At 43.2% G+C, this 27,239-nt stretch overlaps 3 protein-coding genes across 3 annotated transcripts in view; 2 read left to right on the forward strand and 1 right to left on the reverse strand.

Moving 5' to 3' along the window:
* Positions 1 to 927: 927 nt before the first annotated feature.
* TP53I3 (tumor protein p53 inducible protein 3) lies at positions 928 to 14,373 on the forward strand (the record flags this gene model as incomplete). The annotated part of the gene is made up of 8 exons (XM_081998427.1): positions 928 to 1,044; positions 2,675 to 2,812; positions 3,967 to 4,072; positions 10,065 to 10,207; positions 10,893 to 11,160; positions 12,368 to 12,580; positions 13,201 to 13,397; positions 14,185 to 14,373. 8 exons carry the CDS (start codon positions 928 to 930, stop codon positions 14,371 to 14,373), a joined length of 1,371 nt encoding a protein of 456 aa, XP_081854553.1.
* An 824-nt stretch (positions 14,374 to 15,197) lies between these two features.
* Positions 15,198 to 19,062, forward strand: SF3B6 (splicing factor 3b subunit 6; the record flags this gene model as incomplete). The annotated part of the gene is made up of 4 exons (XM_081997243.1): positions 15,198 to 15,227; positions 15,559 to 15,677; positions 18,105 to 18,243; positions 18,745 to 19,062. 4 exons carry the CDS (start codon positions 15,198 to 15,200, stop codon positions 18,832 to 18,834), a joined length of 378 nt encoding a protein of 125 aa, XP_081853369.1. The 3' UTR covers positions 18,835 to 19,062.
* Positions 19,063 to 25,517: 6,455 nt separating this feature from the next.
* FKBP1B (FKBP prolyl isomerase 1B) overlaps positions 25,518 to 27,239 on the reverse strand; it is a gene marked incomplete at its 3' end in the record, with an annotated part of 45,277 nt that continues 43,555 nt past the window's right edge. The window contains exon 4 of the mRNA XM_081997088.1: positions 25,518 to 25,646. Within this exon, the coding sequence (XP_081853214.1) occupies positions 25,518 to 25,646 (129 nt within the window). The remainder of the gene's footprint in view (positions 25,647 to 27,239) is intronic.

The raw sequence follows: 27,239 nt of genomic DNA on the forward strand, positions 1-27,239 counted from the left end.
CCATTCCCTATGCTGCCTGATAAGCCTGATAGCTTTATTTAATTGCAATATTAATCCTTTCCAATATCCTCATGTAAAATAAACCCTTCAAGGTTATGTAGCCATAAAGCCACAAGATTTATCCAGAGTTAGTTTACTAAATTCTTTTACAAGATTTCATACATTATCATGTAATACTTGGCAAAACTAAAATTGAAACTTAAATCTGATGTATGATATGGCTGTACTCTAGTGATAAGAAAATACTGGTTTTCTACTAATTAATTATGATTTGAGCACAGTGGCATGAACAGAACTGCTGGTCTGCAGTTTTTGCCAGCACCTAGTAGCTGGCCAGGATTGAAGTAAACAAGATGCCTATTGGCAATTCTTTTAAGATTTAATCAGCATCTCACTTCTCTTGCTGCTACTTACGCAGCCAGAGATATCACCTGAGAGAAATGTAAGGTTCATTCCCAAGCAGTACCCCAGTAGCGTTGCACTGACCCATAGGTCTAACAATAACCATGTTGGTGCTGACCATTTAAAAAGAAAATTTTTGTGTTGGGTCAAGCCTGACCCAGAAACCACACCCAACCCCCCTACTCGTGCTGCTGGTTGTAGCAAGTTTTATCACATTAGTGTTTTCACTGTGGACTGTTTCCTCAGTGAGAGGAAAATTAAATGCCATGGAAAAGCAGAACCCAGAAATACTTACCCTATAAAAATGTTACTGGACTTTTATAGCCTTTCTGATAAAAGTGATCATTTTCCTGCTGGTCTATTCTGCTACTCTGTATTTAGGATTTTTATTTTGTGATTTTGCTTATCTGAGGCCTAGCGTTACTTCTGCTGAAGTTCCTGAATTCCACATGGAGGAAGATCTAGTTTCCAGTATAAAAGGGAAGGGGAATGAACATGTATTTCTTTTTACAGAACAGAAGAAAAATGAACCAACTGCAGGCTTTGCTGAATGACAGTCTTATCAGAACAAAGCATGTGGAAAACGCAGCTATCATCAACATAAAGGAAAGAAAAGTTTGTGCATCAACCTTCGGCTTTAATGTAAGAGATCAAAGAGCGTCCTAGGAAGTGACAGCAGAGGTAGAAACTCCAGGAATCTAGAGCACAAAGTAGCAATAATGGCAAGGAGTGCTGCGCTCTACTAAATACACTGGCTTCTTCCAACCTCGGAGCCCGAGTTACATGGGTACAGCCTAGCGGCCGTGTTGAGAGGCTAACTTGTGAAGTTGATTGCTGATTTCATATCTTTGATTTTTGGAAGAAAGATGCCATTTAACTGGCATTTTCAAGTCCTTTTTAACAATTTTGCCCTCAATGATTCCACCAGTAAAGCAGATGTACGTAGGTCCATTCTCTGGCACCGAGACCTGCTGGTGTGGAATGACCCGTGCCCATACTATAACCCCAACACAGACTGGCTGTACCAGGTTGCCTCTGGGGAGCAGTCCTGGGCCATTTGCATTTTTCAGGCAGTGCCTAGGAATTGTTTGGGAAAGTGCTTGCTGGCCCAGGCCAAAACTGTTCCTGGACTGTTCTGACAGTACCCAGAACCGTTCCCTGGCACCTTAAATTTTCTGGTATAGATGTAGCTTATGTGTTTTCATTGTCCATCAGCTGATAAACAGAGCACAATAATGGCAATTCTGTTCATACCATATCACATGGCAAAGCTAACGTGCACTCCCTGACACAGTCTAGGGAGTTCAGAAATGCTCCCCACGTCCTTATGTTGTTGGAAGGTACCACTTCCTTTCCTAATCCCCATGATACCAGCTCTCAAACATTTCCAGGCAGTTTTTCCAGGGGTACATATTGCTACCCTTGGGACACTCAGAAGAATGTGTTCAGAAGATGAAGCTCTTCTTAAGATAGCGCCATACCTGGCGGTCAGCTCTCAGCAGAGGAAACTGCCATGAGTCCACTAGGTAACAGTGACATCACCTTTAATATGTATATGATCTTTAATATATAACACAGCTTTTAGAGATGCCAGCCTGCTTTCTGTTTTGCAAGGTGGATTACATGCTGAGGTCTAGAGCAAAGGCCTCAGCCAGTGTAAATTGTCACGAGCTCCACTGACTTGAAAGAATTTCAGGCCAGAAGGAATCATTGGATCATCTCATCCAACCAGCTGAATATAAATCTGCCAAACCGGTGACGCACTTACATATACACTTAGCCCAAGAGTTCATTGACATGAATAGATTTGTGCGTTGTGTGCACTGCTGTGTTGAGATGTGATGATCTGGTCTCCTGGAATTGCTAAAGGTTACACTTCCTCATTGAAAATTAAGAATATTTGAAATTGGCATCCTTGGGTGAGCTCTACCCAAGTCCGGGGAAGGCTGCGTCCTACCCAATAACACCTTTCAACAGAAGGGTCCGGTCGCCATTGGGCATATTGACTACCTAGAGAAGTGTCACTGAGTAATGGGACTACACAGATAGTAATCACAGACTAAGCAGATTGTTTCAAATAAGACTTTGAAAATGTAGTGGACTGTAGAGAAACTAAGCCTAGTTTCAAAGCCAGGCAGAATTTTTTTATTTTATTTTTGTTTTTACATCATAATTTTAAGTGAACCATCAAAGACTGTGGGAGGGTGGAAAGCAGTTCATCATTGCGGAGGGGTGCATTTTTGGTCCATAACACTGTGTTGTACTAACACAGGTGCCACCAGAGAATGCTTTAAACTTTATCTACACTTTCTGCAAGAACTTATTGCAAGTTAGAAGGGGAGGACTCTGCTTCAAGGAGAAATACTATAAATGTGTCCGTGCGGATGAGCATTCCATCTATCTTCAAAATGTACGTTGACAAGAGCTGTGGCCGTCCTGAGAAATCTGGAGACTTCCTACTTCCTTACCTTGCTGCCTGGTTACATGAATACCGTAACACAAGCAGAAAGGCTTCACGTTTCTTTCTTCCTTTCTCTCCATATCACCTGCCCAGCAGGTGTGGAATGAAATCGGTGCAGAATACAAAAAAGTGTCACCTGTATAATACAAATTTAACGGTAACACCATTTATTTCCCTAACACCAGCTGCAGTGCTTGTCACGTTCTCCTTTGAATTAGTTCCCTAATGCGGCAAAAAACTATCAATTCGTTGTTTTTTTGTGTGGTTTTTTGCCACATTAATGAATTAATCAGGTAATAGGAGGGCCTGGAAAGCCCACAGGCCAGAATAGGAGCGAAGGGGTTAGGGGAGCGAAGAGACACCAGTGAGCAGGACCTTGTTTGACAGCCTACTCATCTTGTGGGACTCCAGCCTCAGTAATTCCCCTATGAAATTCAGAAACAGAAACCGAGGACACAGCTAGATGCAGCCATGCTCGCGGTGGCAGAATCTTGTTACTACTGCTGAGTCATACAATCAGAAGTGAACACATCCAAGTGGTTGTTACTGGAGTCTTCTTAATTCTTCCTCTCCCCAGTAAATCCATCCTGAAATGAGCTAAGCAACTTGCAAAAGAGGCTGAGCAGCTCTTAAATTTGGATCCCATTTCATAAAAATGCAGTACTTTGCAATGTCTTTTTCCATTCCTTAATACAAATGAGAGAGGCTGAGTTTTGGAGGCAGGGTTCATAAAACACTGGACACGCTTTTATGTATATGCTAGTTATTTTATTTGCATTTATTAATGCTTTTGCATATGGCATTGAGCACTAGGATAAAACTTCTTCAAAATGTTGTGCAATAATACATTAATCTATAGAAGTGAGAACAGGCAACATAACAAAGCATTTGACTGACGTGCTTTAATAGTCATCAGTCTTTAAAACATGCATTGTCACTGTTTGTCTGTGTCCTGGCTTAGACTCTCTGCCTTTTTTTCTCCAAGAAAACAGGTATATTGGCAAAGAAAATGCCTGTACTTAGCCCAAGTTGTAAGGCATCATGTATACATATGTGTATTTTTAGAACCTGCTAATCTAACACCAATTTTCCGTATTATCTAGCCAGATGGAGGCCTGATAGTTGTGAAGACAAAGACTTTCATTCTGGTTGCTACTTACAGAGTGGGAATGTATCCCAGTGTGTGCGTGGAAGCTGTGGAGAAACTAGGTAAGAGAAATGGCTGTATCTGTGTGCCTGCATGCCAGCATCTCACTGATTAGCTTGCCCTTGCAAACAGCTTCAAAAATTAAACTGATGAACTACCAAATCCTGAAAATCTGGGAAACTGAACACAGATGTGGTTATGGCTCCACAGCTAAACCTTCTCCAGATATCACATCCCACTGTGCTCCAAAGCCTCCATGGGTATGAATAGGTTGCCAAACTCTCTTTCCTTGGCCATTCTAGCATAAGTTTTCTGTTAGTTACCCTTCAACAAAATGGGATCTGGCAGCCACATTTTCTGGACCTCATATGCCTAATGCTGAGGTCTTAAGCACACTTTGTAGAGCATCAGTTTTGATACTCTCCTTCACAGTCCACTTCTTCAAAGACACGTGAGCTCTCTAAGGATTTCAAACTTTCTCTAGAAAGCCTAGTCTCTAGAAGAAAGCTGGAGTCTCTTTTCCTACATGTGCATCTTGAGACATCATGAAGCTAGTTTCCTTGTCTCACAGTAACAAAGCACCTCTTCTCTAACAAGCGCTCCCATTTCCTTCCCTCTTCTGCCCATTTCCTTTGTGTGAGTCCTCTTAAGTTCCTCTCTCTTGAGCTTAGTGTTTTAAAGAGTGTTAACATCTCTTTGTTCCCCATTTGGGAATATTGCAAAACCTTTGCAGACCAGCCACAGAATCTCAATTACATCTCAAATATAGTTTTCCCTTTGTGTGAGGTGCTGGCAAGGATTAACTACTCTTCATTGTCCTTGGTTGGGGAGATAAACAACAGAGTTACACATCTTATTGATGTAATATATGGCTGACTCCATATTGAGGATACATTTCATTTTATTGCATCATCCAAATGGATAAAATGCACAAAAGCAAATTCCCAGAATAGCCTTGATTTTCACCATAGGGGCAATTCTAAGGAATTCCTAAGGAAATTCAAGGGTATTTCTAAGGACTGTTTTGTAGAGCAGTAAGATCCAACTTCACCTATGGATATACCCATCTCCTGTCACTGAATAGGAACGAAGTTGTAGGCCCACTGTGCTCCTAGCTTTTTTTCCTCATTTAGGTGCCTAAATGTAAGTGGGATTAATTTGTGCTTTGGGGCATAAGCTGTTTAGAATGCTTCTCCGGAATGAGCTATAATATGCTCAGTAACCAATTTTTCATCAGACCTTTTTCAAAAGGCTTTTACAAGTCAAAAAGCTACGATCAAGAACAGGATTTCAGAGCTTATAACACAGATTTTAAAACAAACTTGCCTGCTGGACCCTCAGAGCCTGATTCTTGGCTGGCAGGTCTATGCTTAGTGCCAGGCTGGCAGAAACTGGCCTCCACTTCTTCACACTTCCCAGCCCCTGCACTTTGTTTAACCAAAACACATCTGACTGCAGACAGGCCAGGAGAAGAAGGAAGTGGACTGCACATGTTTTTTGGATCTTTTCTACATTCATTTCAGCCTCAGCTATCAGAGCAACCTCAGATTGCTTTATGTTATGTTCTGCTTTCTATTGTTCTTGGCCGCTGTTTTTGTCAGTGTCTCATAGCAGGTTGAGCACAAAACCATTCTACCAGCACTGCCCTGCATAGACAGCCTCAATTTTCTTGCACTCCAGACATGATTCTGCCTCATCCCTGTCATATTTAGCAGCTATGATGGATCTATTAGAGATTAGATATTATAGGACTTTGTCACTGACACGTATGGTCAGCACATTAACTTCAAAGTATACAAATTTTGGGGGACATTTATGTGCTGGGCTCTGAACTGAGGAACAGAGAGATTTCCCATCCTGGTAACATTTGGCATAAGGTAAGGACAAATGGCTTCAAGCAGTAATCTCAAGGACGTCCGCTGAGTTAAATATACTGAGAGCATCAATAGGAGTTTTTAATCACGGGCTCAAAACAGATAAGAAATATTATAAAACCAGAATGGTCCTGCCAGGTAAGGAGTGTTTTCAAGGGATTGTTTCCATCTAGGGCAGCAATTAATGAGACTTACTAAATCTAAGAATTGGGCCTTCTATTTTAAGCTAACTTCAGACTAGTTCTAGCCTAGTATTTTTCTGCAGTACTACAAATGGAGCTAGAACAGATCCAAAAGAAGCTATTGTGTTATTTAGCCCTGAGTCTGTCCAGCTGGCTCAGTAATAAATTCAGGACCCATATCACAGTTGATACTAGCTTCTCTGCTGCCACGGGAGGAAAGCAGAAAGTGTAAAGTTGGGAGAATGCAAAAAATGCCAACACTTGCAAAATCCTATAACAATTTGCACACAAGTTATTTGGTCTTGCAAATAGTCACATTGTCCATAATTGGCCGCTGTTCCTGAGTAAAGTCTAAGGTCAAAGGGTTTCCAGGGCCAGATTTGCAGCAGTTTTGACAATGTTTATTTTCTGGGGTTTATTCTTGTTGTTCTGGATGATTTCTTTGCAAAAAGAAAAGAAAGTAACTTTTCTTTGCATGTCACAAGAGATTTCTGAAAATTATTTGAAGTGCTTATTTATTCTTTAAAACAGATAATACCTCGTGAATATAGGTACTGGTATTTTTAATTTTCAGCTAAAAATACATCTGTCTTCTTTTGAGTACAGGATAGTCTGAGGTGGATTTGAACTTGAAAAAAAGCATCTCCATTACAGCAATTCTGTATATGATTTTTATCATTGTTGATTTATTTGGGTTTTAATTTATTTCCTTTATTTAATTATTATAGCAGACTACTTTAGAGAGAAAGGTAGCTGAATGAGCAGAAAACTTGAAATTCCATCAACCTTAGAAGGACTGCTCACGAGGAAATAAAGCATAGAAGTTTGAAACATTATCCAGTTTAAGCAAGAAACTACTGCTTTACAACATTCCAACTGCTGAATTTCCTTCTGTTTTTTCAAGAACAATTGAGGGCTCGCTGCTCATAAGAGGATCACCATCTATCATCTAAGTTTCTTAACTGAATTGAAAGTAATGTCTTCAAGATTTGGTTTAAGATGCTTTGCTTAATCTTTTTTATGTTGTCTTTTAGCCTGTTTGCAGATAAGAAAATCATTATTCTCCCTAAGCAAAGTAACTTCTCTCATAGCATTTCAGCTGTGCATAACATCACATACCCAAGGGACGAAGGAAATTGTTACATTAATAAATTTTCAGGTTGTCCTGTACATCTCTGAATATTACAAATAAAACACATTTTTAACATGTCGATTTGCATTGCCATTGACTGCTGCAGAAAGATATTTTAGACTGTAGTGGATTGCAAAGTTCTGGACGGAGGGACAACGTCACTACCAGGCTTGAATCCTACTGTGTATACTATAAGACATCAAAGAATCCACATTTGAGTGAACCCATTACTGTACAGGGGACAGCTGAGGCTCTACCTCATCACCAGGTGCAGAACAGTCTCCAGAAGACCAGGCTCTGTGATCTTTTCATCTGAAGAAACAAATAAATTACTATCTCTTGGAGTCACATGAGAACAAAAGATTTTTTAGCTATATTTGATTCTAAATTAGTTTCGTTTCAAAGAAGAGTTAAAAAGCCTGAATCCAAAAATCTCAAAATCCATAGTAAAAAAGTCCACAGAAGAATTGCACACATGGGCAGATATATGATCTATCATTTTTAAATACTCTGAAGTGTCAGTTTTATTCCCTCACAACTCAAGAGCGGGAGACTAGGCCACTGAGAAAGGCATGATGTGATCCTTCTCTTTCTGGGAGAAACAGCAAAGCTCAACAAAGAGGTGCGATCAGGCAGCTAAAACGTCGTGTAGAAATGCACCAGGCTGACGGACATGAACCAGTAAATTTTGATCGCTGCTGCCTTACGTGAACAGGAGCACAATAAAGCCTCCTCAGGTGGATATATAGCATAAGGACTGTCACAGCTCATATGCCCTTAATGCAATTTAAGTAAATCCAGCCTACGTTACTCAGAGTTCAGAAATCAAATCATCAGTTCAGTGCTCTGCCCAAGAACACACAAATATGCACACATCCAGCGGATCGGCACAGTAAAGGCATTAGACCAAACCTCCCTGTGTGCTGGGGGGAGCGGCAGATCCCCACCTCAATGCCGAAGGGGAAAGTAGGTTTCTGTCTCCATCTGTGGAATAAACCAGGTCCATGGGTAGAAATAATGGTGAGATGTACTAATATTTCTCACTCCGCTCATGTCTGTTCCTCCAAAGTAAAACACAACCTTGTCCCGTTCCACCCCTGACTTGCTGGGGAGTAGCCGATTGCAAGGGCAGAGCTGGGAGAGGCGGCACTGGGATCAGAGCTGTTCCAGAGGACAGGCTGGGTTCCTTCCTGGTGCGGAGAACATCGTCCCTTCTTTACGGGAAAAAGGTAAGTCACAACTTGCGCTCGGGAACCAGGTAACTTCTTTAAATTGTTGTTTTGGGCCACTGCTGGCAGATCTCACAGTTTGAAGTTGTTGCACTCGGTTGGAAACTTAGTTTTCGATTCCTGCATTTTTCTGTGCATTTGAAAGCAATGTAGGCGTTCAGATCCTCACTATACTTTTTTGGGGGGGTCTGCTTCTAGCAACAAAGACAAGCATTTATAAAAATGCAGGTTAGTGGACTGTGTTGGAAGAGGGGGAAAAGCTTCTTTGGCATCTTATTTTTAATTGACTAAATTTGGACAGATTAAGAGAGAGAAGCATCTGTTGTGGGGTGGTATCTGGTGGGCTTCCCATTAAATTTTTGTGCTAATACAGACACATTTTGTGGGACTGGATTACATGGTTCAGCTGAGAACAACAATAGACAGCCAGCCTCTGAAAGAAAAGCCTTTATGTTACATTTTATACAAAGAATTGGAAGTGTTTATTCACCGTAAAATAGCCATAGAGCACCACCCCGTGGGGATTTACATTGCTGAGGTTTCAAGGTGTTTATCATTCTGCATTTGCAGTCTCACCACAAATAATTAAGCATGCACTTATCTTTTCCTGTGCAGATATCATAATGCAAGTGATCTTTAGAGAGGGCATGGAGGTCTATCACACAACGCTATTTACTTGAAGAGGTTCTGGCCTGCAACCCACTCTGCGCACATCTTTGAGTGGCAGCCCTATACTGTATTCCGTGTAGTACCAGCTCTCAGGAAGTAATACAGTTATTCCTGTTGTGATTCTCTCTTCTTCTCCTCTTCTTCCACCCAGCACTCAGGGGGCAGAGGGAAGACTGCTCCAGATTTTATTTTGCCAGGTAGGAGGAGGCTTGACATCTCAGCCCACCTCAACAACTGTGGGTGCCAAAAGCAAGGAACCCAGGAACAGTGCCTGAGGAGTTACTTGAAAGCCTCCTGCAGCAGTGGGACCCTCTACCAGAGCAAATCAGGCACACAGGAATCACCTGCTGAGCCAAGGGAAACAGGAATTTTTAGAACCATTTGTTATCTTTCATTTGTGCTAAACCCCTACTGTGCCTTTCTGTATCTTCAGTTTGTCATCTGTGGGCTGAATTGTAAAGCGGCACTTATGTGATTTTAGATGTGTCAAATAAAGGCTCTTTCTGCTGAGGGTTTTAAATTCCCATTTGTGGCTACTATTTTAAGGGCCTGTGTCCTTTAGTCAGTTGAACGCTGGAGCCCTAATCATGCAGGAAGTGGAGAGCAAAGGATGTTATTTTCATTTGTGTGTTACATTTTACACTTAAGGTGGGTGGGTGGTCAGCGCTGCTGGATCCACACACGGCTCTGCGCAGGGTTAAAGCCTATGACTTGATGCAAGGTGATCTTCATAGTTTGTCAAATGGCTTTTGCAACGATATGTTTTGTCCCAATGTTAATGTATTTCATTGCATCATAACTCTTCAGCTTTCTCTGGCAGCACTCCCCTCTTCTACTTTCAAACTGCATCACAGTTTGCTTTGCCTGTCTGCAGAGTGGAGTCCGTGGAGCTGTGGTTACTAATTACTGAGATCTTCCAGCTGCACGTGAGCGTGCCTGCATTTGTGCCGGGTTTTTTTTTTTTTCAGAGAAAATGTTGGCAGCCTATTTTGATTGTCCAGGAGGTCCAGAAAATCTCTATGTGAAAGAAGTGATGAAACCACATCCCGGAGAAGGAGAAGTTCTTGTGAAGGTCTCTGCCAGCGCTCTGAATAGGGCTGATTTACTCCAGGTAAAGTGTATGTTTAATCTGTGTATGTTAAGCAGATTACGCACCTGAAAAGGACACCAATTTTTAAAAACCCTAACTGAAGTCTGGACAAATCTGCAGAGTTAAAAGAGAATGGGCCTAGTGAGCATTTGGAAGGGAGAGTTCATAGGGCTGAAAGAAGAGATGTCTGTTGATTCAGCAGATAAATGTTTTTATCTGGATCACTGCAATGCTGGGGTGGCATGGAAAAGCAGCTGCCTTTCAAGAAAAGAGGTAAAACCAAAGCTCTTTCTAAATGCTTAGACCATTCTCTGGGCATTTGAGATGAACATGGAATGTTCCATTGGCTCAGTTCCAGAGGGGGAAAATTCAAATTGTTAAGTCTGAGCTGCTTTAATTTGAGCTGAAAGCCGTGCTCTGCAACTGAAGACCATAACACCTCCCCAGCATGGATTGGCCTGGGCAAAGGGGACTCCCAACAAATTGAATTTGCAGAGAGACTTTTAAGAATAAAACATACTTAGGGAACTAGAAGCGTTACCAGAGGATAGAAGATCCTCAAATTACTGGAACATTTGCACAGCGCAAAATCAGGATTAAATAAATAGGAATTAAGGTTGGAGGCATGTGAACAAAATATTGCAGGTCATTACACTGATTGATGTGTGGCTTTTCCCTTCCTGCCCTCTCTTTTCTTTTGTTTTAGAGGAGAGGGAAGTACCCTCCCCCCAAAGGAGCAAGTGATATTTTAGGCTTAGAAGCAGCTGGGAGCGTGACTGGGCTCGGACCTGGCTGCAAAGGCCGGTGGAAGATTGGCGATGCAGTGATGGCTCTGCTCTCCGGAGGTGGCCAGGCAGAATACGTTACAGTACCCGAAGGCTACCTGATGCCAATTCCCAATAATATGACTTTTATTGAGGCTGCAGCCATTCCCGAAGCCTGGTTAACAGCCTTTCAGCTGCTGCATTTTGTAGGTGAGAAGTGTATTTGCAAATCTATCCCACCAAAACAGCTCATCTTTGTAACTATCTGTTACAAGTCCTCTCTTTGTTGCCTCTATCTGAATGCTGTTTGCCTCCAAAGAGCCTTTTCTCTGTCGCTCCATTCGCATGGGTCAGAATCCAGTATGCCAGACCCAAATCCTGAAATCTTGACCACATCTCCCCAGTCACAACTTACTCTGCTGGTTGCGTATTTACAAGGAAGGATATGGAAAGATGGTCAGTTTTTCTTTTCGTCTGTATTTCTCAGCTTGAATGGCAATTTCCATTAGCCTAAACCCCGAAATAACATACATGTTCCTCAAAAAACTGAAAAAACATCCTACTTCTAAAGATTTGACTACCCTGCTAAACATGATCATATCATGAACTTTCTCACTAATTGCCTGTGGATCCACAGTAGATAGCATCTTCTCGTGCCTTGTTTCACACAGACATTAATTGTAGGTAAAATCCCCTCTGAGCTGATTTAAAACAGGTGTAAGTTCACTCTTGATTTTGAAAATGTGGTACAGAGGCACTAACAATAACACTTCCCAGGGTTTTCCTCAGTTGATAAATACCCTTCTTCCCTCCTCAGCATTAGCATCTAAAAGGTCCACTAAAGAACAGGAGTTAGAAACACGTAACTTTCCTCCATACCTGAAGTGCAGACTTGCTTTGAGCAGTGTTGCTTCCTGGGGGTCTGTGGTCAATTAGGACTATGCAGTGCCTCACTTCCACTAGCAATCAGTGGAACACACATGAATGCGTTAAGGCAACTGTTAGATAGTAAAATGATAGGTAGAACTGGTCCTTAATGTTAGCCAGTGCTTCTGGCATTTTTCCATTTTTGAGTGCATGATTTCTCAGTATTAACATCCTCCAAGTGTGTTTTCTGTTGGTGGCAGTGGACGGTCCTGGTATAAAAAGGCTGACTGCACTCACCTAAGCAGCTTGGTCATAGATGCCCAGAACTGGAGAGGGCCAAGCTAAAGTCATTCCACTGAATTTGGTAGAATGGGGTCGTGTCAGTACACTGCGAGCTGTGTTAGTTCTGGATTTGTTTCTTTTATGAAGGATATGAAAATGTAAACAAAGCCCACTGAAGGGCACCTCTATCAGCTTCCTCTTCAGTATTTTCCATCCTGATCATGTTTTAATCCAAAGGTGATGTCATTTCCCTTACGTCCTCCTTCAGGTAAAGTACAGAAGGGCGAGACAGTGCTGATCCACGCTGGAGCTAGTGGGGTTGGTATGGCAGCCATTCAGCTGGTGAGACTGGCAAAAGCTGTTCCCATCGTGACAGCAGGAACTCAAGAGAAACTGAAAGCAACAGCAAATGCCGGAGCAGCTGCAGGGTTCAACTACAAAAATGAGGATTTTAGTGAAAAGGCCTTGGCATTCACCCAAGGTAAGAACCTGTGTGAAAGACGCTGTTACAGTTGAGGATGAATGTGTACCTCCTAAAGTATACGCACATATACTCAATTTCAAGTGTCACTTTTGTTGGTGAGGGAGCAGACAGCAATGGCCCTGTTAGCACAACCTAACATCCTGTTCAGCCCAAGAATCTATCCTTCTGTACTTGGATTGCACTCCATTTTCTGCATGGACACTCTTTGGCTTTGTGCTCATTTGGGGCATAAATATTGTGTCTGTGTTCCTGTTGCATCCACAAGAAAATCAAAACCTTGTGACCAAATCCTTGCACTTCTCTTTGTAAATGTTTGAATAGGGGAACAAAACTTAGTTCCCTTACTGTTAGAAAAAGTTAGCTTTTCTAAGCATTCCGGATGGTTTACGACAGAGTCTGCATCTAGAGATCTAGAAGGATTCTTTTTTTTTTGTGCCCAATTCTAGAATTCCTTAGAAATCATTGTGCCAATTCCTAATTTCAGTAGAAAGTTTTAAATAAGAATTGCAGGATTGATGCTGTACTTACAAAGAACAAGGTTTTAGTTTTTCCTGAAATTATCCTACCTTTAATGCAGCTCAACTACATTGCTGAAATATTTTCTGCTTCTCCTTGAGGTTCTGGAGTAGATGTTATTTTAGATTGTGTGGGTGGCTCATACTGGGAGAAGAATCTCAACTGTCTGAGTACTGATGGCCGGTGGATTATTTATGGACTGCTGGGTGGAGGTGAAGTACATGGAGATTTGCTTGCAAGGCTGCTTTCCAAAAGAGGGAGCATCTATACAAGTCTATTAAGATCACGAGACAAGGAGGCAAGTAATGGCTATCAACAGTGTATACAGTTTGATCTTAAAATCGGTGATAGTTTTGAGAGCTTTCTTTTGATACCCGTGTTAAAGCACAATCTAATGTATTACTACCAAAAAAGCACCACCTTGAACTGTTATTACATACTTTGGAAAACATTGCAAAATTAAGTTACAATTTTCCTTTTCTACTTTTATCAAATTACTCCCTTTTACAGCTATTGAATCAGAGGAATGATACCCAGGACTTCTTAATGTGCTTCACGAGTACCATAATATAAAGATTTGGCCTAAGAAAAAACAAAAACTCAAGTGATCAGGCAACTTGATCAAGTTGGGGTGGGGGGAAGGGAAAGACCTCAGTTAGATCATTTTTCAAAGTAGAGACTGAGGCCACTTGGATGCTCAGAAATTACCAAGGGACAATCACTTTATGTGGAAAATTCTCAGATACTACAGTAAAAGACAGCAGTGTAGAGCCCTAGAATCGATTCTGTCCATGGTGTAATACATAATAGTCTCAAGAATTTTATCAGTTTGAGTTTACATGGTTCTGCACTGAGCTTATACCACTTGTTTTGGAGATTCTAATTCAATTAAAATACAGTTAATCGAGAAGTTTTCTTACGACTGTCATTTACACCTGTCAGATGTTTACATGTCCATCTCACTGTGAGCATGTCAGAAAGAGCCTCCCTGAGAACTGTGCACATTTTGTACACTGTGCTTAGAGATACCCCTGTGAACGACATGATTTGAAATAATCTTCTAAATGCTTTCATTTTTTCTTCAGTATAAGGAGCAGCTGGTGGGAGCCTTCACAGAAAATGTGCTTCCGTACTTTTCTGGAGGAACCTCCCCTCATCTCCAACCACTTATTGACAGCGTTTACCCTCTGCACGAGATTGCAGAGGCACACAGGATTATGGAAGAAAACAAGAATATTGGCAAAATTGTCATCGAAATGCCTGCTTCATCTTAAAGAAAGGCCTACTTGCTGCAGTTGCTTCAAGGACAGAACTCTTACGGGTGTTTGACAAGCTGAGAATCTGCCATTTCTGCTTCCAAAGCCACAATGATTTATTGTGGGAGAGTGCCAAAAAGGAGGGGTACAGCAAAGCCTTACAGGACGCGTTTAATAAAAAGGTTGGTGTTGCAGCTCGAGCATCGTGCCTTGAACATGTAAACACCGGCGAGCGCTCCTCGATGAGGAGAAAACTGCCAGGCACCGACTGCCACTCTCCGCTCGGAATTCCTCTGTCTGCCTTGCGGTGCTGTCCCGGCCTGCCTTCATCCCCAGACGCAGGCCAGGCCGCCAGGCCACCAGGCCTCTTCACCTGTCAGAAACCTCAGCACGCCGCCGAGCGGCGGCCGCGGGGCCGGGCAGACGCCGCCGAGCATCCCCCCTCAGCCCCCGCCGGCGGCAGGGGAAGCCCGGGGCCGCGCGGGCGGCAGCAGCGCCCAACGGGGCTGAAGGCGGCCGCGCCCCGGCCTGAAGCGGCCGCGCCTGCGCCGAGGGGCGGGGCGATGGGCGGGGTAGTGGCGCGGGTCACGTGCCTCCCCCCATTGGCAGAAGGGCATAGAGGCGGGCGGGCTGTGGTTTCTGCTGTGGTGCAGGCTGGGATAGCATCCGGGTACTCCGCCGAGGGGGGTGTGCTGTCGCTTCCGGTGCGGTGCAGGCTGGGATAGCATCCGGGTACTCCGCCGAGCCGAGCGGCGCGGCGTGGTGCGGCGCTTTGCGCAGGAGGCCCGTTTGGTGCCAGTGTTTCTCTCCCAGGCCGCAGCCCCCTCCCACCGACCGGCGCCATGGCCATGCAAGCGGCCAAACGGGCCAACGTGAGTGCTCTCCTTTGCCTCCTCCCTGGCCCGCCTCAGCCCTCCGGGGCGGTGAGAGGGGGGTCCCCTGGCCTGGGGCTGAGAGCAGGCCTTCCCACCCGGCCTGGGCTCCTTCCTCGTCCCTGGCCAAGGGACCCCGTCCCCCTCCAGGCAGGCCTCTTGTTTGACTGAAACGCGTCAAGTTTGTACCTGTGGAGGGTTAAAAAAAGGATCAGAGAAGCCCATGGACTTTCTCTGTGATGTTATCCCCAAGAGTTAGCACGTAGGCAGCTACATTTGAGGTTTGAAGTGAGCGCTGTAGGTCTAACGCAGTATGTTGTTTCTGCATCAGATTCGGCTGCCTCCAGAAGTCAATCGGATCCTCTATATTAGGAACCTGCCGTATAAGATCACAGCAGAGGAAATGTATGATATTTTTGGGAAATATGGGCCTATTCGACAAATCAGAGTGTAAGTATTTTAGTTTTCATTGAAAAGTTAAGGATTTTATGTGCTTTAGTACATGTGTTATATGTCAGTATTCCTACTGCCATAGGTAGCAACTGGATTTCACAGCTGAAAAAGTTAAATGCACTTCAGCAGTGTCCTTGTGTGCCAAAGATGGATGTGATGGTCTTTCTCTTATGTACGAATTCATTAGAAAATAATATCGCTGGTAGGTAGGGTGAAAAAGCTTAAGTTTGATGTGAACTTAGGTAAGTTCCTAAAAATATGAGAGACTTGCTCTCAAGTAAATGTTAAATACAGCTAACCTTTTACCTTAACTAAAGGTAAAAATAAGAAAGGCAGAAGTTGAATACAACCAGGTTTTATACTTAATGAGTATTAGATACTTAACTAATGGGAAAATAGAGACGTTAGTGTTGCCGCAGGACTGTCAACCAGAAACTAATACCAGAAACCTGTGCCTCAGGTACAGCTTGTCCCTGAGCTGCGTAGCTCATAGGTGATGGTAATCTGACTGGAATTTTGTTTTTAAATGCACTGAGGTTATACATGTCTACAGCAAACCTAAGGTTCTTCTCTTCAGTTACTTCAAGTATTGAAGACCTGAGCTCTGATGTTCCTTGTTATGCCAAGTACTGTCTGAATGCTGTGGATTATAAACCATAATTTCATCTGGTTTGTATTGTGTTCTGATAAGTTTCTAGCAGAAAGAGCTGGTTGAAGCTGGAATTCAGGAAGAGCTTTTGAGAACCATAGTAAGGTGGTCTCGAGTACTGACACTCGTACAAAAGGATTTTTTTTTTTCCTTTCTGAAAAATATTTAGGAAGGGGAAGGGGAGGAAACAAAACCTGGTCTTTAATACGTAAAAGAAAATGTTGTAAGTCACATTTCAATAGATGTACAAATAGAAAGGAAATGTAGTTTATTTTTGATACAGGTTTTCTGTACTGCTTTTCCCTGGATGATGGCAAAATAACTTGCAGCATCTCTGAGTTCTCAACTAGATATATTGTATTAAAGCAGGATGTATCCTTGTCATTTATATCGCTCTCCATTTCCTCACACTCTGAGACTGGGATGGGTAATTAATCCACAATATGTTCAACTGTTTTGACTGTGCAGTGCCTAAATATGTAAACAGTTAAACAGACTGGATTTTACTACCCCAAATGGTGGCGTTCATTCCAGAGCCGTAGCAATTAAAGATGGTTGTTCAGTGTATAGAATAAAGTGCATTTTATGTATAGAATTGCCTTCAATAAACAAACAAGGACAGGGGGTTGTGCTGCTGGTGCTGTGTTGGAACATGTAGCTAGTGAGATCCTCCTCATACAGGGAAGGGCAACAAAAGCAACTGGGGGGCTGGCTAAAGTAACAAGGGACAGCATAACCTTACAGCTTGGCTAGATAGGCAGAATTCTTAACTAATAAGCATAAAGGAAAGCTAATAGTTAAGGTTTCTGAAAACGTGTAGGTTGGAACAGAGTGACAGTAGGACATAAAGAATTAAGGCGTATCAGGGGAGCTTTCTGTCAAAGCGATATGCTGGCGTATGCGTCCAACAGGGAGCTGCAGGCAGCCTCCCCGTGGGTCGTTCAGAACCACCGCTCCACATTGTCTTCCACAGAAATCCTGGCATTGTTGCAAGACCAGGTGTAATGTGGAACTCCCTTTGTAATGACTTCTGTGCTTTGTGTAGTTTTTACCTCATTCTCTTCATTTTTGTATGCATCCAGGTGTGGATATGTGTGATGTCCTTTGTCCTTGTGAGTTCTCTTAGAAGGAAGCACCTTAAAGACAGTTCTTCTCATTATTAAATTCACTCTAACTGTATTTAGCTGAGATTTTTTTGATTTGTAAGCTCTGCCATCTCTCCGGGCTCGTTAGCGTTATGTGCCCAGACGTGTCTTCTGTCCCTCGGGCAAAGAAAACTGAATTGAGAGTCTGACAGGTGACGGTTGTGTGTCTGAAGTGGTCTTGCTCCAGCCTGGCTGTTCTGACGCTCTTAAATTGCCTTCATGATGTGCCCAGAGCTGTATTCCATCCGAGGGAGACAGCTGATCCAGACAGCCATTAACTGACAGCCCAGCCTTGTCATATGAAATAAAACAAGCTAATCGCTGTAATAAAAACTTGAAGTATTTCCAGAAATATGACAACCCCTAACAGCAACAGCTTCTGATAGTTGTTGGGTTGAATTTACTTTGGAGCATAATGCAGCATGTGCCTCTCTCACATTTTCCTGTCATCTCTGACTCTGAACTGTAAGTGGAGGTTGGTGTGGAAAGCAGGGTCGTATTTTCAGTGTCTACAAAAAATACCAATAAATTGTTTTTCGGTAAAGTTGCATTGGTCAATCTCATCTCAGTCACTGCTAAAGCTATTTCCTGTTTATTTTATTTAACATTAAAACTGATTTTGCTCTGCAGTGGAAACACTCCTGAAACTAGAGGAACAGCCTATGTGGTCTATGAAGACATCTTTGATGCCAAAAACGCGTGTGATCACCTGTCGGGATTCAACGTGTGCAACAGATACCTTGTCGTTTTGTACTATAATGCAAACAGGGTATGTACGCTTGGGGCTTTTTTTGAGTTACCTGTGAACATAGCTAGCATAAAAAAGAAAATTCAGTTTGAAAAGACAGTTGCTTGGATATTTTTAGGAAATAAATCTGAACTGGTAGAGGGAATGGGTCGGATAAGTGGTCAGGATTTCATCTTTACTGGGTGATTTATGTGCAAAAAAAGTACCTTTGGACCAAGGGTGTGAAAAACGTGTTTCTGGTGAGGGTACTTCGGAGAAGAGGAAGCAGGGGCCTTACAGCTGCACAGTTGCAATGGGATGCGAGGTCTTATTTGCAGGTAAAAAGTCTCTAGTTCTTGATGTTCTGCCCATTACTGATGGTGTCCAGGGTACTGTGGATTGTCCGAGGTTGAGAATTATGCAATGCTGTTTGTGTGTGATGTTGATATAGTTCGTAGGGATGTTAGTTGTGGTTATGGGGAAATAACATGTCATAAGATGAAATTTTTTTTCTTCTCACATCTTTTATTTTTCTAATTACAGGCATTCCAAAAGATGGACACAAAGAAGAAAGAGGAACAGCTTAAACTTCTCAAGGAAAAATATGGGATTAATACAGACCCACCAAAATAAACTGATCTTTTTGGAAAACTGTTTGCAAGCTCTGCCGTTGAGTTCTTGAACTAAACACAGGAATTCACAATGAAGCATAACTTTTTTTTAAATTATTTTTTTAAAATTTCATCATCTGTAATTTGACTCTTTAGATCTTCACATTAGAATTAAATAAATGGAAAACGCCGGAAGATCTGCTTTAAGATTAAATCCCCCTAAGTGGACATGGCTTCTCCGTATTGTAAGGGTGACGTGTTAAATGCTGCGTAACCACAGCCCTGTTTCTCACAGGACCTCTCCAGATGGGACTGAGTGTGCTGAGTGTTTCACACTGCCTGAAGTTCTGCCTGGTCTCCAGGGCAGATTTTAAGTGTGGCAGCCAGTTCATCCAGAGAGCTCAAGGGGCCCTGTATGAACTGCCTGCAGGGAGGTAAATGTCACTTGCGGCTTCCTGAAAATGGAGGATTGCAACTAGTCTCCCTGCCACAGGGATTTTTGTGCTTTTTTTTTTTTAAAAAAGAAGCAAGTATACTTTAATACTTACCACACCTATATATATTGTACACAAATTATCGTGCCTCTCTCCATCCAGGAAGGTTTGAAGTAGCCTAATGCCATTACATGATCGTTAGGCTGCATCTCACCAGAAACAAAGCAAGCCCAAATCCGTGTTTATAACAAAGTTTATTTTACAAACTATAGATCCGACTCCTTAGGTGACTTCAGTCAAAATATCTTGTTCCTGGTGATTGAGACGAAGCAGATAAGCTGCAGTAAAATAATGCTCTAAGTGTGCTGCTGTGTGTCTGGCTGCGTGGTAGACAAGATCTTTATTAGGTGTACTGGGGTTAAGTAGAGAACACCCAACCAAAAGGAGACAGTAGAGGATGGCAGTAATTTTAGATACCGGTAGTGCAGTTGTTTCCTACTCAGTGTGTTTGAACTGTAATGTATTTCGTGTACATAGATTTTGGATATGTTATTTGGTGGAGGAAAAACATTTAAATTTTTTGGCTCTTTTGTTTTTTTCCAGCCCTCATGTCCCGCACATAAAAATTAGGGTGATACAGAGTATGCAAAACCCATATATTTTAGAAGTGGAAAGAATAACCTCTGCTTATGTTCTGAACCAGCTGGAGGTCGTGTGAATGTCGGTAATTATCCTACCTCTCAGGAGGATTTATTCACTTGGATGTGATGTTTAGCTCCCTGACCAGACAACTTCCAGGCAGTGCAGAACGTGGGCAGATGCAGATGTACTTTGCCTGAGGATTTTTAATTTAAGTTCAGATTTTTTTCAGTGCTTCGTACTGTCATAAAGGAATGTTTCCATTTTCTTATCCTTAAATTTTCGTTGAAATCTGTCACTTAAAAAACCATGCTGGTCTTGTGTCCATTTAGTAAAAAATAAATGTGTCCCTACATAGTTTAGCTTCTTTTCATCAGTTTGCTTTATGCTGTGCTACTTCTGATGTAACCTTTCCTTTTGGAGAGGGAGCCTGTCTGTCATACAGGGAAGAATTTGTGGACTGTCCCTCCCTGTACGTACAGGAACATTCACATGTGTTCAGCACCTGAGCGGCAGGGAGGGATGCCCAGCTGTGGGTGCCAGCATCCCCCTCGTCCCTTGCAGCTGCCACATGTTGTTCTGGGCTGGGAGGAGCATGAAGAGTGGTGGTGGGCTCCAAGCTGGCTGTTTCGCCCCAGAGCAGCAGGGAGGAGGCAGCTGAAACGGCTTTCCTGGGGTTTGAGCTCTGCACCGAAATCCCATCCTGTGCCTGAGCAGGGAGCGTCCTGCTGGTGTGGGTTGGCCTTTTCCCCGTTGCAGACGGGCAGAGAGCAATGTTGTGCATGTGTAGTAAAAAGCCTTGTCCTTACCCTGTGGCTCTTCCACACCTGTGTCCAGTTTTTGCACAAGAAGCCCTGCAGGCCCCAGGGAGCCCTCCCTGAGAGGAGACTTGGAGCCCCGTAGCTTTATTGCAGAAATGTAAAGCTCTGCTGCGATGTCATTGCCAGCTTCCCCCCTAGGCCAGCCTGGCACTGATTCTCCTGTCTGGTGCAGCTGTGATGCATGTATGTTAAATGTGCAGCAGCTGTGACCTGCTTGTCTGTCTTCTGAGGTGAGCAGTTACTCCTCCTGCCCCAGATGGATTTTCAGGTCTTGCCCATCAGACTGATGCAAATCTAAGTTTTTCAGGCAAAAACCAGCTTGCCTTAAAAATGTTTAAACAAATGAAATCAGCCACTTCCCCGGGCAGCCTGCTCCCATGTTTGATAATGCTTTTGGTGAAGAAATTTTTCCTAATATCCAATATAACCCCCCCGGCATCACTTGAAGCCGTTTCCTCTTGTCCTATTGCTTGTTGGTCAGGCATTGGAACAGGCTGCCCAGGGAGGTGGTGGAGTCACCATCACTGGAGGAGTTCAAAAAATGTGTAGACGTGGCACTTCAGGACATGGTTTAGGTGGCTTGGGTGGTGTTGGGTTGATGGTTGGACTTGGTCTTAGAGGTCTTTTCCAACCTGTATGATTCTGTGATTGTTACTTGGGAGAAGAGACCAACACCCACCTCACCACAACCCCCTTTCAGGGAGTTGTAGAGAGTGAAAAGGTCTCCCCTCAGCCTCCTCTTCTCCAGACTGAACAACCCCAGGTACCTCAGCTGCTCCTCATCAGACTTGTTTTCTAGACCCTTCACCAGTTTTGTTGCCCTTCTCTGGACACGCTCCAGCACCTCAATGTCCTTCTTGTAGTGAGGGGCCCAAACTGAACACGAGGATTACGAGGTGCAGCCTCACCAGTGCCAAGTACAGGGACACGATCACTTCCCCACTCCTGCTGGCCACACTATTTCTGATACAGGCCAGGATGCTGTTGGCCTTCTTGGCCACCTGGGCACACTGCTGGCTCATGTTCAGCCGGCCATCAACCAGCACCCCCAGGTCCTTTTGCACCGGCAGCTCTCCAGCCACTCCTCCCCAAGCCTGTAGCGTTGCATGGGGTTGTTGCGACCCAAGTGCAGGGCCTGGCTCTTGGCCTTATTAAACCCCATACAGCTGACCTCAGCCCATCGATCCAGCCTGTTCAGATCCCTCTGCAGAGCCCTCCTGCTCTTGAACAGATCAACATTTCCACCCAACTTGGTGTCATCTGCAAACTTACTGAGGGTGCACTCGTTCCCTTCATCCAGATCATTGATATGCCAGTTGCTGGGCATTTAAAAGGTTGTAACAGGAACTGGAGGTGCTTGTTACCATGTTGGATTTATGCTTCTAATAAATAATAATAAATACTGGAAATAAAATATAAAAGTGCTAATAATGGTGCCACATTCTGCCAGCCTTGTTTAAAATCATAAGCAAATACTGCATTCCTTCTGTCAATAGTGGAGAGCACGGTGCTTGCGCTACAGTGTCTGTTTTGATGAGGATTTGATGCTGTTTGAAAAACATATATAAAAAGCAATTCTTTAGGGTAATAAGATTAATAAAAATTCCTTCAGTGAATCCTCAAGATCAGCAGCTTTTGATTTCTCTGAGAGCTCAGCTGCTGCCTTTCATTAAATATTCCATTTCATACTTTTTCTTCTAGTGCCTGTTCAGGGCTTTCAATGTCCCTGCACATGTAAAATGAAATAATAATTTGTACCTGCAAGACAGAGGGAATGGAAATCGAATGCCCAGAGGATTGTTTTGATGAGGTCTGCTCAAGATTTTGTTTGAAATGTAATATCAAAGGACAGGGAAATGAGTTCAGTTATATGAATGGCAGAGGGGGCAGCAAATAAGGCAGATGTTACCAGCCTCGTACTCTGCATCTGTGCTGGTTTTTGTGTGTGCTCACTTCCCATTTAATTTTTCAGGAAGTAGGGCATGAAATTAAGCCTGGAAGGTCATTTTTTTTCCATTGATGCTGTTTAGAAATTAGTAACAAGAGCATATCTGATTACACAGGCAATGACAGTAAATTTTTTCCAATCCATTATATAGTGGTAATAATTATATGTACTGTGTTGATCGATGATACAATTAAATAAATTAACGCATTTGCAGTCAAATAAAGAGCTGAAGATTACATTTCCTTGAAGACTTAATTTCCCTAAGTATCACAAAGCACAATTAGTTTTCCTTTCAGATTTTTTTTTTAATGAAATTGGCATGAAAAATGTAATAATCTCTGCTTCCAACAAAGGTCTCTGCAGAGAAAGGGTGATGAGGGAGAGAGCTTCATCAACCAGCTGTAATAAGGATTTTACAGACTCGGTAATGGCCGGGTTGTACTGCCGAGGGCAAAAGAGAAGTGCACAGCAGCTCTGCAGATAGAGACGATAAAACTGAATGGGATCAGCTCTTAAAGCCCAGCAGGAACACGTTTTTCACTGGTGAGAAACCTAGCAGAAGTGAAAGGGCAGAGCGATGTCCTACCTATTGCTTTAGACACAGCAGACACTTGCCAACAACGGGACCAAGAGGTGATGGAGGGAACATGCGGCCATTGCAGGTATGCTGAGCTGACCCTTCGCACCGCTGTTCACTTTTGAGGCATTCAGGAGAGGTCCCAAACCAGATACTTTACCTTTTTTTCCTGTTTTTTTAATGAGCAGCTAACTTAAACTGGGCCATCAGTAGGAGCAGCTTTAGACCAACGTGCTGAATTGACCTGAAACGACAGGGCTAGGTTACATTTAAGCAAGACATCTGTAGGAGCTCACATCTGCAACTGGTGCAACACAACCTGTGATCTGAAACCCAGGGCTGAAACCAAGACCAGTGACAGAGGCCGCAGCAGTGGCAAAGGAGTTCAGGACCTTTAGAAAGAATTTGGGAGAGCTAGTGAGCCTCAAACCCCGACAGGTCTAATTCCCTATTTATTAGCAGGAAATTGGCCTGTCCTAAATAAAAGAACTGTTAGTGAAACATGGATGTGTAACCTCGCTGCTGCAGTGATCCTAGATCTCCACCAAAAAAAGGGTCTTGAAAGGCCTTCTGTTTCTTTACAGAGCGGGGAGCAAGAAAAGAATTTACTCCACCAACCCTCAATGAATAACAGTCTTTAAGAGATGGGTTTTATGAGCTTATTAATTAACAAACCGAAATGCAGCTTTGTGGGTAAAATGAATATCTAGAGAAAGAGGAGGGTGAGCTGTACTCACTGGCCAGTCTTGCTTTTCCATGCTCCTTTAGTTGCTCATCTCCAGGAGGTATCACCTGAAGATACCTACGTGGCTTTGCAGTCTGTCTGCCCGTGCTAGGTGTGTTCTCCTTACACAGACTCACACAAGAAAACAGTGTAACTGTTTGAAATAATTCCATCAAAAAATCCATTAGTTGAAGACTATGCAAATAGTTTATAGTCAAGTTAAAAATAACATTGTGACCCAATGATGCTCTTTTTCTCTACAGCAAAGGGGAAAATCAAGCCAAAATGTGAAAAAACATATTGAGGCAAAGCAAAATAACAGCACAGAGGCAGCTTCACTGATCAGGTCCTGCTCCTAAAACCAGGGAAATGACAGTCTATGCATCTTTCTGTCTCGAGGGGAGGAACCAGCATTTCGTGAATTCATATAACCATCAAATGAAATAAATATTGCTCAGTCTTGAGTGCCAGGAGCCCAGCACACAAAGTAAGTTTGCAGGTTATGTAAACAACATCAGAAGATGCAGCCTAAAAAAAACCCCGGTGTGTTCAGTGGCCACATCATCCCACGGTTCAGATTCATTTTGTAACGTGGATGCACATAATTCTGCTCTCCTTTAGCCTGTATTTGCTCCAGTAGAAATTTTTACACTAGTTTTACTGTTGTAAATGCATAGAATTGGACCAGCACTGCATGTCTTTGGGAAGCATCACTTCCCATCTCTTCAGCAGACAAATTTTGGCCAGAGTCGAGGGGGCCCCAGCAGGGCAAGGGAGATGGAGAGTCAGGAAACCTCTCTGTCTCAGCAGACCTTACTTGCATGTTTCTGGTACCTCTGGTCCCACAGAGATTTTCCACTGTGCCATCTATAGTGCATGGAACTATGTGTATTTCATAGAAGAGCAGAAATAATGAACAAAAAATGGGTTGATGATTGTTTGAAGAACTTTTATACACCAAAAAGAATCCCAGTGGCCAGAGGAAAGCAGAAGAACAGGAAACAGAAACTGTAAAGTATCAAGATTTTATTGTTTTATATATATACTTTTAATTCTTAAATGAGACAGTATTTTTTAAAACAGCAGCAAGCAGAACATACAAGTTGAGAAAAGTGGCAGCGCAGGTAACTCTGTTTGGCTAATGCCCGTTCATGTACAAGGCGTACATTAGATTTTTTTTTTTTGAGCACCTTTCGTGGTTTTTTTTCTTGGTTTAAGTGTACAGTAAGGCAGTGGTTTTTCAATAAGGAATATATATATTTATATTTATATATATTTCAATCATCACTGTGAAGTCTTCTTACATGCAAATTAAATAAAATATACAGCTTGAAAATGTTACAACGGTAGACATTTTCCCCAAAGCAAAGCTTCTAATAAAAGGCAAATACGGACACCACAAAGTTAAAAAAGGCATACGAAACCGATCGGCAGGCGCTATTGACAGGACAGCTTGAGCAGGGAGGATTGGGATTCCAGTGAAGATTTCTCCCGCCGCTGGCAAGGCAAGAAGGAACGGATGGTTATTAACAGATGTCTCCCGCCAACTCCCTCGAGAAGATTCACTCTAACCTGAGAAGCTCCACGTCAAAGAGGAGAGTAGCATTGGGAGGGATGACCCCAGGGTGGCCTGTGGCTCCATAGGCCATCTCAGGTGTGCAGGTCAACTTTGCTCTTTGTCCTAAGCTCATCTGGGTTTTTGATGTTTGAGAAAAGAAACGAGAAGACAAAAAAACAGTATTAGAAGGAAAACAAAGAACAAATCACTATGTGGCAGATTTACAGCATCAAGGAGAGTTGGGACCATCAGATTCATCTTTCAGCTTCAAGCTGAAGCTGCCACAAACAGCTCAGATGAAGGTCTCCTGACTCCTCTGGCTTCTCATGGCAGTTATTTAAGTTGCCAGAGCTGGTCTGGGAGTTACACAGAGGCTTTTAATGCATAGTTTCGTCCAAACTGCCTATGCTGGAGCCAGCTGTAGGAGGTGTGAGTTCCTTCTGCGGAGTGCAGGCTACCTTTAATGCCATCAGTGGCTGTTAGGAAAAGGGTCTCAGTAACAGATGGGACCAGAGCTTTGTATCCATGAGAGATCAGTGCCGAAATGCGCTTCTGAAAAGTATTCAGCAACATTTTCCCTTCTTCAGCCACCACCAGGGATGACTTCAAAACTGTTGCTCAGACATTAATGCTGCAGGCACCCAACTTTCTGCTGCTGGGCAGGTGCAAAGCAAACACTGATGCAATCCTACTTAAAAGAGGTACTTATTTCCCTAGACTCAGCCCAAGCCTGAGGGCAGACATCTCACCTCAGGTGCTGCTTATTCCAGCAAAGAGCCCTTGCCCCTGGGATGGACAGAAATGATGATTTCTCTCACTCCAACTTAGCTCTGGAGGTAATGGTGGTCATTAAGATTTGAGGTATGAAGATTCAAATCCCTGCTCTTCCAATAGAGTATTTTGGGGTGAAGCACCCTCAAACTGCTACTCATGCATCACACACTGGTGATTGATTGAATATTCATGGACCAAGAAACAATCCCTGATTTGAAGCAGTGATTTTAACTCAGGCCTCTCTCCCAAGATCAGGCACATCACTGGACTACGGATTATGCAGTATCTCCTGTTGAATTTTTTTCAGGTCCTATAAAATATGCCAAAGCTAGAGCTTTGATCACTTTAGGTAGAAGAAAAATGTGACTATGAACTTTCCCACATTCCAGGAGTATTCATATCATGGGGCTGAGGGTCTAAGAGCAGATGACCTCCCCTGGTCCCTGCAGGGGTGTGGGGCAGGCTGTCTGCTGCTCTGATGGGCCCCTGCAAGCCAGACAGCTGGTAAGTCATGTGTGAGTTTTAGGCATGAGGCAACCTCGAACTGTCAGGAGTTGGGCAGAGAAATGCAGATGCTGCTGACATCCGACAGTCATTAAACCAAGGTTTGAAAAAACTACATGCTAAACACAGTGAACTGCCTTTTTCCAGGTGCCCCGTATCAATCACACTCCCCAGACCCCTCAAAACCGTGAGGTGGAAGGAGACAGCCATAAGCTTGACTTCAGTCAGCGATCTACTAGGAGGAGCAGGAGGGCAGAGTGTTGCCTTGCTGATTACTGGAATGGCTTTCAGCCTCTTATTAATTAAGGGACAAGAGTCAGGGTGCAAGAGCAGTCAAGGAAGGGATAAACTGATTCACCCATGCTTGTTGCCACTGCTTTTATCTGCGCTGTTTTCTGGTTTCTAGCACACTGGGGTCCTAAGCTCCTCTTAGGCCTTCTTGCAAAAA

The sequence above is a fragment of the Phaethon aethereus genome (genome assembly GCF_964289735.1).
Source record: "Phaethon aethereus genome assembly, chromosome: 3".
Taxonomy (NCBI): domain Eukaryota; kingdom Metazoa; phylum Chordata; class Aves; order Phaethontiformes; family Phaethontidae; genus Phaethon; species Phaethon aethereus.